Source organism: Juglans regia, chromosome 4, assembly GCF_001411555.2.
Source record: "Juglans regia cultivar Chandler chromosome 4, Walnut 2.0, whole genome shotgun sequence".
Lineage (NCBI taxonomy): Eukaryota > Viridiplantae > Streptophyta > Magnoliopsida > Fagales > Juglandaceae > Juglans > Juglans regia.
Window position 1 is genome coordinate 4,391,398 of NC_049904.1, and position 17,386 is coordinate 4,408,783.

The 17,386-nt window shown below is 38.0% G+C and overlaps 1 protein-coding gene across 1 annotated transcript; it reads right to left on the minus strand.

Moving 5' to 3' along the window:
- Nucleotides 1–1,173: 1,173 nt before the first annotated feature.
- LOC108988443 (phosphatidate phosphatase PAH1) lies at nucleotides 1,174–16,774 on the minus strand. Its single transcript, XM_018961703.2, has 11 exons — nucleotides 16,510–16,774; nucleotides 14,427–16,100; nucleotides 13,741–14,330; nucleotides 13,571–13,644; nucleotides 10,398–10,482; nucleotides 5,128–5,214; nucleotides 3,960–4,032; nucleotides 2,735–2,778; nucleotides 2,513–2,641; nucleotides 2,337–2,435; nucleotides 1,174–1,562 (listed from the first exon to the last, which is right to left on the minus strand). Exons 2-11 carry the CDS (start codon nucleotides 15,913–15,915, stop codon nucleotides 1,506–1,508), a joined length of 2,727 nt encoding a protein of 908 aa, XP_018817248.1. The 5' UTR covers nucleotides 15,916–16,100; nucleotides 16,510–16,774; the 3' UTR covers nucleotides 1,174–1,505.
- Nucleotides 16,775–17,386: the final 612 nt, after the last annotated feature.

Consider the following 17,386-nt stretch of genomic DNA (forward strand, 5'->3'; position numbering starts at 1 on the left):
CATAAACTAGACCTAAACCAGTGAGCAAATAAATGACGAATTCCTTATCTGGAAGTGGGTTACCTGTAGCAACCAATGTATCAGCAAGAGTCTGAACTTTTCCAAAATATTCAGAGATAGATTGATCTCCTCGAGAAAGGTTGGTAAGCTGAAATCGTATTTGAAATTCTTTTGCTTGAGAATGTGAAGCAAACATGGATGCAAAAGAGAGCCAAAGTTCTCTAGCAGTGTTAGCAGAGAGAACATGGCCAATGACAGAATCAGAAAGGAATGAAAACATAACACTGAGTACCAACTGATCTGTATGCATCTTGGAAAGAAAATCTGGCTTGGTTTTTTGTAAGCCATTTGAGATGAGAGATAGAAATTGATCTGGACAAGGGAGTGTTCCATCAATATAGCAATAGAGATCTTATCCTCTAAGGTATGCCGATATTTAAACTTTCCATAGTAGATAATTTTTTGTTATTAGCTTGATGGTAACATGTGAGAAGGAAGAAATAATGGACGAAGTTGGCTGTGGAAGAGAGGAGGAGATAGGCGTAGCCATGGATCAAGGAGACTGCTAGTCAAGCAGCTCTAATACCATGTTAGAGGCACATTTTTCCTGCATTCCAAGTTGTATTCATTATATTGAGGCAGTGTGTATACACTTTACAAGAGAATCAATTCAGTTACAAGAGAATAAAGTAAAGAAAAAAATAACATAAATGTAAAACTTATTCTAGAATATCCTAGAGCTAATGTAAATCAATAGATTCCAATCACTTGTAATTTGTAATTCGATATTATTATATAAATATACAATAATATATTTACAAAGTAGAAGTTAGAGCACTAATATTGACTTGGGCAAATGTATATTGACTTGCATTGGATTATGCAAAGAAAAATATATTTATCATCCTCTGCACCATATACCAATATGTAATTTGTCATTTTTATCATTCTATTTAAATTCACACATGTTGATGTGTAAATATGCGTGTTTGAATAGAATGATAAAAATAATTAGGAAGGCAAGTAGCATTTCTCTTGGCAAAATGAAACTATCTTAGCTTTTAGCTACAGTAATAAAAGGGATTCAACAAATTTGGCCTCAACCGTAGAAAGGTCATCTTAGTTTTTTTATTCTTATTTCGCCCAGCAGAATGGTGAGCATGAGAGCTGCTATACAACATAACTAACTGTTCATCCATTGAAAGATATCACAAAGGTCAGAAAATAGCTACTTATATTTCCTTGACGCATGTTTTCTTCCCACAAATAATACAGGTCAGAAAGAAAGAAAACTTGAAAGAAAATGATACAGGAGGAGGGCTAAATGTCAGAGAATTTTATTCAGAAATGTATCTTATGACCCTATCAAATAAATAAAACTTCCAGTAAAACATTGAGGGCTAGCATTAATTCTGGGATAAAGCCCAGCTGGTACTGGCAAACAAGGAGAATGTTTAGTGTATCCAAATTTTGTGGGACAATGCAAGCCACTGACCGCGTTGGTACTATAAATCAATGTCTGCCACTGGCATTTTCCAATAATTCCACGAGTTATAATCTTCCTGCATGGGCATCAATAATCAAAGGTTTCATGAAGATTGCAGATCATGAAAAAAGATATGCGTAAGACAACACCCTTTCCACCTCCATCGACCCAAAGAAAAACAATAAGGTCAAAAACTAAAATAATCTTGTTGTTTTGCTCAATAGACAAATTAGTTTCTAAACTCTAAAATTAAATTTTTTACTCCCTACCATTGCATCATTTGATGCTATCACTTCTTCTGTCACCCTCCAATTGGTAAATCGTTTGAAACGCCACATCAACACTATTAGATGCTTGACATGTATCTATTAACAAGTTACGCGTAAAAACATCCAATAAAAAAACAAAAATAATTTTGTTTACAAATATTTGTTTTAAGAATTTAAATAAATATATATAAAAAAAAAAAACTGCAGTAGAGGGGACAACAGCTCCTCCAGACAGCAACCCTTGGAGGGGCCAACACCACTCTAGGTTCCCTTTCACCTTCTTTTGGTTGGGAGGGGCATGGAGGAACCAACCACAGAGGGTGGGGGTCCCCTCAACCGTTGTGACTCAGTGGCACAACCAATTTGTGAGCCCTCATGAGATTAGATATTGGTCTTGATGTAGCATTTCAAACGGTTTACTAACAAAAGGGTAGTAGAATGAGTGATTTCATTGATTGTGCAATGTTGGAGTAAAAAGTTCAACTTTAGAATCCAAGAGCCAATGCCCACTAAGCAAACCACAGAGAGAATTATTTCAGTGTCTTAACCCAAACAAATATTTAATTGTAAGGTTATCTTACCTGCTCAACCAATGAAGTTGGTGGGAACATGTCATTGACAAGAGTGTGCAAAGATGTGTATGACTTCACATCAATGCGATGACTAATGGCCACCTCACCCTGTCAGTTTATATTATTAGCTTCTCAGTAAACAAAATATTACTGAATGGTGAAAAACATAAGCTGAAGATAAATACCTTGGGATTAATGATAAATATTTTTCCCTTGGGAATCCCAATTTTCCTATAACTGAGTTCATCTGTGTCTCTATTTCCAAAGCCGGCATAAAATGGATTGCATTCAGAAGGAAAGAGTTTTCTAATATCCTGTAAAATATGACATACAACAAAATCTCATAACAAAGGATACAATTGTGTTTAAATATACATTCAGTAACAAGGTTGACCCTTGATGTTTACCTCTAAACACGCAATCTTGAATTCATGAGGCGCTCTTCGTATTACTGCCAATGGTAAAGGAAGAAATAAAATAGTAAATAAAGCATGCAAAGCAAGCATAAATAGAGACTTATGCTACCTTGGCAAGAAACGTGTACTTACAACAGTGAAGCCTATGGTAATGCAATTTAGTACTTCTTTCTAGGGTGGGGTAACAGGTACATGTTACCCGGCCCACCCGAGCAGCCAACGGGAAGGAAACCACCCGTTAACCTGGGTGGGATGGGCGGATTTTGCTACAAAATATTAAAGGGCAAGCGGGTAAGTTCTGGGTTGATTTTATTTAACCCAGTATATACCCACCCGCCCGCTTGATATAAGTATGTATATCATTACAGAACATAAGAAACCTAAGTTACCAAACGCCTTTTGCGCTGCTCACATCTTCTCCCTCAAGTTCTTCTTTTTCCCCTTCCCTTCTCTTCACTTTTTGTCTCTGTTTCCTCTCCTTCTGTTCTTTCTTCTTTTTTCTCTCTTCTTGCTTCCTTCTCCTTCTCTCTTAAGAGACCCACTGTCGGGGGTCTCTGCATGATCAGAGATCCACATGTTGTCTCTGGGGGAGCAGATATGCGACTTTTGATGTTGGTTCTTGTGTTTAATGATGGTTTTTGTGTTTGATGCTGGTATTTTACGGATCTGAGGACAGAAGGGTGATAAATTCATTTCAGTCAACGGGGATGGGTGGAGCGGGGCAGGGGCAGGGACAGGGATGGGGGGGCTATATGGCGGCCGCCCCGCTCTCCCGCCCAGGAGAGCCAGCTACCAGCCTGTATAGGGTATACAGGCTGGTAGCAACCCTACTTTTCATGTAGGTGCTTCTTATAATACATCCACCTTTCACTAAATTCATTCATTTGAAGTCAGCTCCGTAGATATTAGAACTCAAAGTTATTCATTCGATGGAGAAATCATGTTATACATATTTCAGCATTGTGTTTGCTATATTCACCATCTATCCACCCCCCACCCAATTTTGGCTGAATGGTTGGACAGAATGTTTTGTGCATGCTCATAACAGCAGAAAAGTCACAATCACCACTAAACATATTTACCAGAGAGCCATCAGAGAATATCACATTATATAGTTGGCACCATAGGCAATTGTGCTACAGACTTGATGCAAGCTGAAGTATTTCATGCAACTTTAGTGACATTAAATAATTCTCGAGGATGGGAAGAATATCACCTTCTCGGTACAATGAGGGAAATAATCCATCAGGGGAGATAACAACAGGCCCATTTGGTAAAGTATTCCCATCCTGCAATTGTAGAAGATTTGTCAATTCAGCGTATATAATTCAATGACCACAGTAGCTGCAGCCTCTGCAAGCATAATGTAGGGCAAGAGGAGAATTGAACCAATAGCGAAGCTACAAAGATCAACCATAATCTCCCATAATATGATCCAGAAAGCCAAATGTTCAGCAGAAACACAAGAATTTTTTCGGATGCTGGATCAGGACCCAAACCCTTCAATGAAACTGAGTAAATTATCAATTATTTCAAAAGCTTAAACTGATAGCTTTCTTTTCCTCTAGAGACTAAGATGTTTCAATTCGTCAGTCAGTCTCTTGCCTACCCATTGATCCAACAACAGTTTGAAAGGTTATCTTATTTGGGAGTCTTTGGATCTACACTGACTTTCAACTCCCCAAAGAATTTCATCAGGCCTACACCCTTCCTCATCTCTAAGTGCCTGGGTATCCACCATAAGCTACGGTACTAGTTGACATTCATGAAAAGTATCTAATGAATTATGATTTCAATGCATCTTGTTTAGCAGAAAGACAGATATTCCTTGCGCATTATCAGACAATCACTTATTTACAAACCTCGTGTGGGGCGAATCGTTCTCATTTCCCATCTCATGGAAAACCATTTTCGCTGCACTTAGTCCTATGCCCTTCTAGGCTTTGTTTGAACCTCACACCTAAATTTAAGGTTGTGCCATCCTAAGGTGCTAGTAAACAGAACTGATCTAATCGATATCCATTGTTGATAAATCAAAGATCTAACTGTCAAATCAGGAAAATTGGGTGTTATCATATAGGTCTGTATCAGCTAAGTTCACATGTTGGAGATATGCGAACTCAAATTGCTGGCATTCGTCACAGTGGTATCATGTTAAATCACCAATCGTCCCAAAAGTTAATTAGCTTGGTAAGAAGAGATGAATTTAAACATTTAGCTAATATTCTAGCAAATTTAAAATACATCTCTATGGTTGATCTTGACCGTCCCGCCAAATCTTAATTTTCAAAGTTCAAGATTTCATTATGCTAGAAAATCTGGTGAGATTTCAATTTTCAATCATTCAAGGAGCCAGTCAACAAAAAACCATTTTGTCTTGGTACCTGTTTCAGATTGAGCAAAAAACTCCTAGTAAGATATGCCTGAACAATTGCACGTGCACTAAGAAACAGCAGGTGATATCCATTCTCCTGTAAAAGGAGGAGCTAAATATTAGACATCAATATATTAAAGCAGGTCATATCATTCCAGAATAGCATATTGGGCAACTCAAGAAAAGCTCACTTTTGCTTGAGTAATTAATTCTACAACCATACTGCTCAATAAAATTTATCATTCATACCAAACTCCAAATAAAGCAAATGTTTTAAAAAGTTGATTTACTAGCATACTGCTACGAAACAGAATCGATCTATCACAACTGGGATCTGGTGGCCATTTTTTTAATGTCTACTGTCGGATTTCTAGGAGATAAATTAGGAAGTTCTATTTTAGTTAAAATCTGAAATTACTATTTCAGATTTTAGATATTTCTGTTTCCTGTTTTCTAGCCTAGATATTTGCTGATTTTATGGCCTTCCTGATTTGGTGGCCTTCCTCTTCTATTTATCTTGTAATCGTTTCTCTTGGAGATTAATAAGAATGATAATTCTTCTCAAAAACTACATGATATCAGAGCAAAATGATCGCGATGTTACTACTTATTATAACGAGTTGGTAACGTTATGGCAGGAAATTGATCAGTGTTATGATGATGTTTGGGAAAATTTGAACGACTATGCTCGTCACAAGAAGAGAGAGGAAAACAGCAGGGTTTACATGTTTTTAGCCGGCCTTAATCGAAGTTTGGACGAGGTCCACGGCCGCATTCTCGGCAGGCAACCATTGCCCTCTATTCGAGAAGTTTTTTCTGAAGTTAGACGTGAGGAGTCAAGGAGAAAAATCATGCTGCGCAATACCGAAACTGGTTTAAACCTGGAACCTGAGAATTCTGCTCGTGTCAAGAAGTGTTGATTCTGAAAATGACGGGCGTAATAAACCGTGGTGCGAGCATTGCAAAACACCGTGGCATAGGAAGGAGACGTGTTGGAAACTTCATGGTAAACCAGCAAATTGGAAGCTAAAATCCAAACATGATGGTCGCACCTACCAAACCACTGCTGAAGAGCTTCAGGAGCTTTCTACCAACTCAGATGCGGTACCTTTTACCAAGGAGCAATTAGAGCACCTGTACAAATTGTTTGAATCTCCAAAACTTTCCTTAACTCCGTCTTGTTCTTTGGTACAGAAGTGTAACCCTCTTGCTAATGCGTTTTTAGGTGTTATTCCTATTCTTGGATAATTGATTCCGGCGCAACTGATCATATGATTGGTTGCTCCGAATTGTTCTCATCCTATAGTCCGTGTGCAGGCAATAAAAGGGTCAAAATTGCAGATGGTTCACTCTCGGTAATTGCCAGGACAGGAACTATCAAACTCACTTCGTTGTTAACCCTCCATGATGTGCTCCATGTTCCCAATTTGTCTTGCAATCTGTTGTCCATCAGTAAAATTACCTCTGATCATCAGTGTCAAGCTAATTTCTACTCTTCTTATTGTGAATTTCAGGAATTGACCACAGGGAAGATGATTGGCAGTGCTAAGGAAAAAGATGGACTCTATTATTTTGAAGATGGACCGAACTTGAGTAGACAATGTCAAAGTACCTGCTTAAATTCAGTTTCTGTTTCCAAAGATAATGATATTATGTTATGGCATTATAGGTTAGGCCATCCTAGTTTTCAGTATTTAAAACACTTGTTTCCCAATTTATTTCGGAATAAAAGTCCCACTTCCTTTCAATGTGAAGTTTGTCAGTTTGCTAAACATCATCGTGCATCCTTTTCCACCCAACCCTACAAACCAACTACTCCATTTACTGTGATTCATAGTGATATCTGGGGCCCTTGTAGAACATCTACGAATTCCGGTAAAAAAATGGTTTGTGACCTTTATTGATGATCACACGAGATTAAGTTGGGTTTATTTGATGATAGAAAAATCTAAAGTGGGAACAATTTTCAAAAAAATATTCAAATATTGCAGAGTGATAATGGTCGAGAATATTTCAAAAACATTTTGGGCCAATTTTTTCTTGAAAAATGAATTGTTCACCAAAGCTCTTGTGTCGACACTTCGCAACAAAATGGTTTGGCTGAAAGAAAAAGCAAACACTTATTGGAAGTAGCTCAAGCACTGCTTTTTACCAATCAGGTACCTAAATATCTTTGGGGTGAAGCCATTCTTACTGCTACATATCTCATAAATAGAATGCCTAATAAGGTTTTAAGCTTTGAAACACCTTTTGATGTTTTTCATAAGTTTTATCCAACAAATTGGCTTTCTTCATCTTTACCACTAAACATATTTGGTTGTACCACTTTTGTTCATATTCATAGACATAATCGAGGAAAAATTGAACCCCGAGCCACAAAATGTGTGTTTGTTGGTTATGCTCCCACTCAAAAGGGGTATAAATGTTTTGAACCCATTTCCAAAAAAATGTTTGTTACCATGGACATTACTTTTTTTGAAATACATTCCTATTTCACACCTCATCTTCACGGGGGGGACACAAAACAGAGACTCGGCTGTTTTTCATAATTTCTTCGAAACTGAAGACTCGCAAAATGATCCTTCTCCAATTATTCAACCTGAAAACCCAAGCTTTATTATACTAGGGGAAAGTGAGTCGAGTTTTTTAGATATTGAAAAAACAGGTCTTCCTACAGGGCCATCTCATGATGTTTACAAAGGAGAAACAAAAACGAAAAAACACAGCGTTGGTACCATTTGACATTGTCTACTCATGACAGAATACAACTCGAAAGAAAGGATCTTCCAATCCTTCGCACTACCCAAAATCCATAAACCCTCCAAGTAATGTCCTTACCGAGTCCTTACCTCATGTTCAGCCCATTCATCTTCGAGTTTTGAGTCCTCTAGCTCTAAAACTGAGTCTGGGTCCAATCCTGAGTTCGATGATTCTAAACTTCCTATTGCTGTCCGGAAGGGTGTGAGATCTTGCACGTAGCATCCGTTGTCCAATTATGTGTCATATGAAAATCTCTCACCTGTTTTTCGAGCTTTTACCTCACAATTGTCTTGTATGGAGATTCCTAACACTGTGCAAGATGCTCTGAAAGTTCCTGAGTGGAAGGAGATGAAAGCTCTTGAAAAAAATGACAGTGGGAGTTAGCTGATCTACCAAGAGGGAAGAAAATTGTCGGGAGCAAATGGGTGTTTACAGTCAAGTATAAATCTGATGGCTCTCTAGAATGGTCTAAAGCTCGATTGGTTGTCAAGGGATTCACTCAGACCTATGGCATTGATTACTTAGAGACATTCGCCCCAATCGCAAAGCTAAACACTGTAAGAGATCTTTTGTCACTTGCAGCTGATCATGATTGGCCTTTGCAACAGTTGGACGTAAAAAACGCATTTCTCAATGAAGATCTGGAGGAAGAAGTGTACATAGATGCACCACCAAGATTTTGTGAAAAGTTAGGTACAAAGGTGTGTAAACTGAAGAAATCCTTATATGGGTTAAAACAATCACCAAGAGACTGGTTTGAGAAATTCACTTAGTTTGTTAAAAGTCAAGGGTATACTCAAGGGCAAGGAGATCATACGATGTTTACAAGACATTCACAGGATGGGAAGATAGCAATACTGATTGTGTATGTAGACGATATAATTCTCATTGGAGATTACGTACTTGAGATGAACTGATTGAAGGCTTCTCTATCATCAACATTTGAGATCAAGGACTTAGAATCTCTGAGGTATTTCCTTGGAAGGTTGAAGAAAGGGATTGTTGTTTCCCAACGGAAGTATGTCCTTGACCTCCTTAAGGAGATTGGGATGAGCGGGTGTAGGCTAGCAGACACTCCAATCGATCCCAATCAAAAACTTGGAGATGACAAGGAAGGTGTTCCAGTGAGTACAACTCGGTATCAAAAGTTGGGAGGGAAAGTTAATTTACTTATCACATACACGGCCCGATATTGCTTTTGCTGTGAGTTTGGTAAGTCAGTTTATGCATTCACCCTTTGAGAAACATCTTGAAGCAGTTTATCGGATTCTCAGGTACTTGAAAAGTACACCAGGCAAGGGTCTACTCTTCCAGAAGACCACAGAGCAGAACATAGAGGCATACACTGATGCAGATTGGGCATGCTCAATTATTGACAGGAGATCCACATCAGAATACTATACTTATGTCTGGGGAAATATGGTCACATGACGAAGCAAGAAACAAAATGTAGTTGCAAGGAGCAGTGCCGAGGCAGTGGCTATGGCTAACAGAGTTTGTGAGATGTTATGGCTGAAGAGAATTCTTGAAGAGCTACGGATGCCAGTAAACATACCAATGAAGTTGTATTGTCACAACAAAGCTGTCATAAGTATTGCTCAAAATCCAGTACAACATGATCACACAAAGCATGTAGAGATTGACAGACACTTCATAAAGGATAAGATTGATAGTGGAGCTGTTTGCATGCCTTTTGTTCCTACTACTCAACAAAAATCCAATATCTTCACCAAAGGACTTTTCAGACCTAGTTTTGAGCTCTTTGTAAGCAAGTTGGGCATGATAGATATATACGTTCCAACTTGGGGGGGTGTCGGATTTCTAGGAGATAAATTAGGAAGTTCTATTTTAGATAAAATCTGAAATTACTATTTCAGATTTTAGATATTTCTGTTTCCTGCTTTCTAGCCTAGATATTTGCTGATTTTATGGCCTTCCTGATTTGGTGGCCTTCCTCTTCTATTTATCTTGTAATCGTTTCTCTTGGAGATTAATAAGAATGATAATTCTTCTTCTCAAAAACTACATCTACCAATGAAAGTACAATGACAAAGGAAAAAAAAGACACGACATCAGCAAGCCTGCTTTCAGCATTCCCACTATATGGCTTGGTGCCAGATGAGCATGAATAATATTTTCATGGATATTCCAGCAAGTAAAATGAAAAAAAAATATTTAACATATATTTGAAAATAATTACAAAATTAATAAGTGGTCAATCTTGAAGAGTAAAATGTAGAAGGATGATAACAAGCCCTTTCCATATTTATTTATTTATTTTGGCAAGCCAAAAATATTTGAAACCAGGAGTGGGTATTGACGACAGTGGAATTCGAGCCCACTTCCTTCTGCTCCAAAGTCAAACTCCCTTAACAAATCATAGAAACCTATATCTTTTAGAGTACATTCTGTCTCACATCATAAAATTTCATTTTGTCCAAAATTGATACTTCTGTCATCTAAGTGACCCTACAGCAGCCAAATGATGATTTGGGAACATTAAAATTAGAAAACACATACCTTAATAGCAGAGAAAAGTCTAGCGACCCCAGATTGCGTCCAGTCCCTACCCACTAAAGGCATAAACTGGCCTAAAACATCAGATCTGAAAAGGTAGAAAAAACAAGGGCCAGGGTAATGCATGTCACGTAAACCCTACAGTTAAATGGAAGAAATCCAACACATAAAAATAAAAGACATCAAATAAGGAACATCCATAAAAATAGAAGCCATCGAATATCCTTGCATAATAATAAATTTGGTAACAAGAATGCTCTTCGTTGCTTAAAAGTAAAACTCTTCATGGAGGAAGAGTTTCTTCCTTGCATTAAATTCATCTGTTAAGCCATTAGTTCCACAAACATTTACTTGATCCTATATTCCTGACTTTTACATGCCCTATCACCAGGGGAGTGGCTGTTCTCCAGTTTTGAGCCCCAAATTTGCTCCCTATCTGTTCTTTGATTCGTAGCACGTCATTTAGTACAGATCATGTTAAAGCATGTACTTAATAACCTTTGCCACCATCCATTATCCTCAAAAATAAAATCTTGATCTCTCCAGAATCAACACAGGCAGAAGGCTTCCTACGAAGAACAGTTGGCTATGCAGACAAAGCAAGTGGCAGATCAAGAAGAATACACAATCTCCAGCAAGGTAATGGGGACCATGAACGGGTTCATAAACACCACCTTCAAGAAGGTCGCTTTAGAACCTCCGTAACTTGCCAGGTACAAGAAGAAGCCCATGATAACGAGAGACCCAGGCAGCATTGTGGCTCGCATTGCTAGGTGAACTGCCTTAGCACACCCAGTTGGAGGGTATTAAGGCCATGGAGAAGAAGGATCCGCTCTCCACTGTTGTATTCCTTCTATTTTTTAGCTTTTAAATTGGGGTTTGTATGTGGAGAAATTGGACCACCTGATCTGAATTGTTTTATGGTACAAGTGAAATGGAAGAGCTTTTCTATAGCTCAGTTTTTGGCAAATGGAATCAGAATTTGGTGAATAGAATGGTGCTTTCAGAAATTTATTGATTATGTTTGACCATGCGATTTGTATAACCTGTTTGATTAAATGTCTCTTTGACAGTCCCGTTGTGGTGTTCTAGTTAAGAATAACTTCCTAAGCTCAATATAGCCAGTTAGTGAAATAAATGGGTAGTCTTTTGGTAAGATTGTAAAGCTGCGTTTGGCATTGGCGGGGATTGTCCACTTTCCAGTTTCCACCACCATCATGGCCGAATATGCAAACAAAAGAATTTGGGGTTCCTTCATAGTTGTCGTCTTTGTTATGCAGGGCATTAAATTAGCAGGTTGTATATTTCCAATTATGGTTGCATCTGTATCCTTATGTTAGGAGCAATCCCCACTGCAATAACTCAATAGTGAAGCATGATGATGCTTGAAAGGCCGTTCACAGTCCTTGTTTTCAAGAATGCAGAACAAGCTGCATCTGATATGTTAAAGTTGTTGCAGAGAGCAGTAGGAAGTCGGAGTTTCTTCCTAATGCTAAGAAAACAAATGTTATTTTACGTTGTTAGAAATGTGGTCTGCCCCTAGATGCATATTACATGATGTGTCACAAATCGAAAAGCCAACCGGAGCAAACAGAAGGGTCTTAAACCGGAGCAGAGACACTCCCAATGACCAGGTGTAATGTTTTGAGCTTCAATACAAGACCTGAAGTTATGATAGAGTGACCTGGACATGAGCGAGAAATAAAAAGGAATATTTCCATTGAGATTTTCTATTAAACATTGGCAAGACCCTTGTCTGATAATTATCTCCCATGCGGAAGGACTATTACAAACCAGGAACACTGGTCGAACAATCAGCAAGAGCCTCAAGATGTCCTACTTAGATGTGATTATGATTGCCAAGCCCTAGGGGTTGGCTCAAGTGGAAAGAACCTAGGTCTTGGTGGTATACTCCCTCTAAGACTAAGGTTTGAATGTTTTGGAGCAAACAACTTCTAGGGTCCATTGTACAAGGGAAATTTCCCCTTGAATTACCCCAAGTGTACTTGCGGGAAACTCCTTGCCGAGGGCTTGTGCACCCACAGGATTAGTCAAGACTTTATTCCCAGTGCCAATAAAAAAAAAAGTGATTATAATTGCTGAAAGAGTCCGTAAGTGTATGTAATTACATCACAACTTTAGTCTCCATTGCTACACTAACGAAATTAATTTTTTATTGCAATTTTTTCTTGGATTGTCAGTTGCCTATATGAAACTTAGGGAGCCTACCTTGTAAAGTTCTTTAATAGCAAATTTGCTTTATACAATAACATCATGAAGTCACACCATCAATTTGTCAACATAATCCTGAATATAACCAAAAACTGATGATTAAACACAGATGATAACCTAACATCGTTATTTCAAAATTTGTCCAAATTTTAACAGCAGCCCATCTCTCCATCAACCAATCTCTCTTTTCCATCTCTTTCCCAGATGGCATGAGTATCGGGTATCAAATTAGGACTATGATGGGAACATGATTTTCCTCCAGTGCCAATAGAAGATCTTTCTTCAAAAAACAATGGAGGGTTCTGCTGATTTTAATAAAAAGTGTACAAAATATTGCATTGACACCCACTATAGGAGGTCACCTTGTCTTGGCATTTTGAAATAGGCTGGAGCAAGACAGCAAGAGCTAACCAGAGTGGTCAGGCATGAGCAACCAAAACGACCTTTTCCATTAATACTTTTATCAAAACTCAAGCTGAGGTTCATCTGGATTTTATAATTCAAGAGAGGTCAGGATTTGAAGAACACTACAAGTTAAAGTTCCCTAAGAACTTCAAAAGATCTTGTTTTTTCTGTAGAAGCTTAATAGTCCAAAGACAAAAAATAACAACAACTAATATCAATAAGCCATGTAAATGACTCAGCATAACAGGAAACTCCCCTAGAGCTGCCTTGGTTGTGATATCAAAACTCTAATGGTATGTGCATATACTTCAAAGTCCAAAAAGACTAAAGCATATAATAGCCAAAGTCAGGCATTTGGGTAGATCACCTTTGGTGATTTCCTATACAAAATTGAAAGAGAAAATAGAGAGGAAAAAGAACATTATAACAGGAGCATCTTCATTGGCTTTCAGCAAGTTACAGTAACAAGCATACTTTTTTTTTTTTATAAGTTCTTAACAAGCATACTTAGCAGACAGATAATAAGATTTAAACCTTACTTGGTAATAGTCCCATCAACATCTGAAATTACAATTCGTGCATTCCACTTCCACAAGTAAATATGGGCATCAACCTGTTAAAAGTTAATACAGTTTTAGCAACTAAATTATACAAAAGTTCTACTTTGATATCCATATTGGAATCTTTGAATTCTAGATGATTGACAAACCTTTTGTGTTCCCAGAACCCTGGTAGAGAAACTGAAAGTTATAATATTTTGACCTTCTTTCAGACTCAAAGAAGCTATCTGCTCATTAGTGGGAACATTGGTCCTTATCAATTGCTTGTGAGGGGATCCATTGCCATTATGCGATGTCAAAGTTGACACTACTGTTGAGTTGCCAGATTCAGAATCAACAAAGACATCGTCATTGGATGAATTACTGCTAGCATGCTCAAGTGTTTTTACTCTTCTGAATGGAATAGGCCAGAGCCTCCATCTACGCCCAGATGAAGGAGTATTTCCAGAATCGTCATCCCTCGGCTGTGGTGTGCCATCCTGTTCCACAGGAATTGCATCTTTGGGTTCAACAGGTAAATCTAAACCAAATGCAGCCACTCCAAGAACAAGATGAGCAGCTTTTTCCCACGGCAAGTACCTCTCTCTAAATCTGACTATTAGATTCTCATTACTGATAATTGATGCTGATGAGTTTGTAAACTCCTCCGCAGATATCCGATGCACATCAAAGGCTTCAGCAGCAGCTTCCAGACCCATACCTGGATGAAGTTCATTCCTACATAGTGAAATCTCAAACCCTGCAAATTGTAAGATGGATGAAAGAATATAAATACTTTATGAGGTGTACAACAGGAGACCCATATTTATACTAAATGACATCAAGAGACCCTTACTTAGGATGGAGTGAGTTTGATTCTCTTCAATGGAAACTCCTGTGTGAGTTTCTGCTGGCTCATTATTACTGCATTCATCTACCCCTTCAAATGCTGCTGATGTGGTAAACTTTCCATCCTTAGATTCTGAACCATTATATACAGAATGAACAGATTTGCTGTCATCCATGTGTTCTACTTCTGCTTCTGCATTCCATGCATTTTCCTCAATTGATTCAACTTGAACCTGTAAACCTGGAGACGTCATATTACCAGGAGAACTTGAACTACAGGAGGCAGATAGCCCATCATCATTTCTCGATTCTACAGCACTCCGATCTTTCCCTCCCTTAACAACTTGAGAACTCTGTTGAGATGTCTCTTCTGAACATTGAGCGTCCAATGAGGAAACCACATCTTTTAAATCAGTATTTCCAACCTGTTTGGTCAATTCTGATAGCTCCAAACAACCCTTAAACACCTCTCCACTCTTGTTAGGAGGAGACACACCTTCTGAATCGCTTTGCACGTGAATCTTTCCTTGCTGGTCTGCAATGTTCATAGCTTCTTGAGATTGACAAACATGGCCCCCCTCTCCTTCACAAACTTCCAGCTGGTGTCCAAAAGCATTGTCATTATTGCTAATACTGCCAACATCAACAGATGCACCATTAGCTGTAGATGGACTCATCTTGCTAATATAATCAACAGCCCAAACATTTTCGCCTGTGCTAAACTCCTCATTGCCTTCACAAAAATCTGCCTCTTCACCTGGGCCCAGATGAAACTGTGGTGTACTTAATTGCACATTCTCTGTATTCTGCTCTGATGTTGAGATGGGGGCTGTCAATACACGACCATCCACACTTACCAATACCACTTCTGCATTCAAACTTTGGGGTTCCACAAAAGCCTCGCCGTCTAAACAGTCATATCGATTTGATCCATATTCTGATAACTCTACCGAACCCTCAAAAGAAGATTGCTCATCCTGGAAGTCATAAAACCTTCGATCGACATCAGATTCTACCCTCTCAATACGGTCCGGACGCAAGGGAACATATTCATCTCGCAATCCAACCACCCCTGAATCAGAGGCACTATGTTCAAGTATGTGAATGTCATTAACGTTGTAATTACTATCTTTGTTGTTATCGCCTAAACTACTATCCTCTGCTGTAACTTTCAAGTTATCAGAATCCTCTGCCACCTCGTTTATCTCACCTCCTTTACCAGCATCGACCTTTATAAAATAGGCCTCGCCTGAATTATCAAGATACATGTGGAAATTGGCTTCAACGCCATTGACTGCTATGCGAACAACCTTCTCAGCACCTTTCAGAACTCCCTGAAATTTACCAAAACGAACATACCAAGGCGTGCTTCGGAATGTCCCATCCTGCTGCTGAACAACGATGACATCAACAGCCCCACCAAAGGGGTGGAAAGGGGTAGCAACAGAGTAAACACCCTGGGAAATTAGGCTCCCAACTTTACCCACCACATTCATCAGGTCAACCTACTATCAAACCCTCAAGATTTTGGGAAGCCCACAAGGTTCAATCTTAATTTCCTCTCGATTGAAAAAAAAAAATCAACATAAATTATTTCCTCCAAACCAGAACGCGATATATTTCAGGATTTCATGGATTTTTTTTTTTTTTTGTCGATCATAATTGCCACTCTTCAACGGCGCTGCGTGACATCCAAGAAAAAAAAAATGCAATCAAGTTATCATCTTTAAGAGAAAAATTACGAAGTAAAGATGATGTCCATGCTTTGAAGAAAATTTGAAACCTTAATGCCTGTTTGGGCAATAAAATGAAGGGAAAGTAAAAGAAAAACTTCCCGAATACATATTCTGAACATTAGGGAAGATAAGGGAAGGCCACACGCAAACGAAACGAAGAAATGAACTCAATCTACACTTAAAAAAGAACCTCGATTTTTCAATATTTTTTTAGCTTTATTTTTCCCAGCAAGCAGAAATGCACAAACAGCAACTTTCTGAGAAAGTTAACAACAAGATTGGAGAAGAGAAAATTGCAGAACGAGAAAACGAGCTCTCAAAGAAAATAAAAGAAGATGAGGCGGCTAGACTTACAGATACACAATTGAATATGGCCGAAGACAGAACAACCAGGAAGCTCGAAATGCACAATTCCTTTTTTTTTTTTTTTTTCTTCTTAAAATCTCTTGAAATTTCTTCAATCAATGGTTCTATGCTCGCGTTTGCAATCCTCAACCCGTTGAAATTGTCGGAGGCTTCGAAGTTTGGTCGTTAGTGAGGATTGTCTCTGGATAACAAAAACAAAAGGCCACCAGAGCCAGAAACTTCCACCATGGCCAAACAATAAATAGGTATTCCTGGAATGAAGTTGCTCAACTGGTCATATCGTTGAATGAAAATTACAGACCCTTGCTCTTGAAATCTTACGTAAATGTTAAAGGAAAGAAAGGGTGTTTTAGGGAGTTCAGCTTAGTTTCCGTGTTAAATAAATACATGTTGTCTCCAGGTATGGAATGAGCGAACCCAGGCTAGCCCTCTCCTCGTAGCGCTGTCTTCAAAATGTGAAAATTCAATTCCTGATTTTGAAAAGACCAAATTGCCCTCCTTCCCCAAGTTCCATAATTTTACGATACAAGTACAACGTACAGTTTAAGATTTTACTAAAATAAATTTTAATATTATTTTTATTTTAAAATTTAAAAAAATTAAATTATTTATTTTATTTTAGATAAAAATTTAAAAAAATTATAATGATTAGATTAAATGAGTTGAGAGGAATTATAAAAACAAACGAGATAATTTTACTACTCATCATTTTACACACTACATATTATACTTATTATTATTATTATTATTATTATTATTATTATTTATTATTTTATTTTATTTCTACTAAATTAAATAAATTTTTATACTTATCATCCCAAAAGAACATATTTTTTAAGCGAAAATAAAAACATGTGTATAGATT

Coding starts and splice junctions, on each gene's coding strand:
- LOC108988443 (XM_018961703.2), bottom strand. CDS start 15,915: ATGAATGTGGTGGGTAAAGTTGGGAGCCTAATTTCCCAGGGTGTTTAC. Junction 10,483..13,570: donor GTTGATGGGACTATTACCAA/GTAAGGTTTAAA, acceptor CTACCTTTTCAG/ATCTGATGTTTTAGGCCAGT. Junction 2,779..3,959: donor TCCCTCATTGTACCGAGAAG/GTGATATTCTTC, acceptor TACCATTGGCAG/TAATACGAAGAGCGCCTCAT.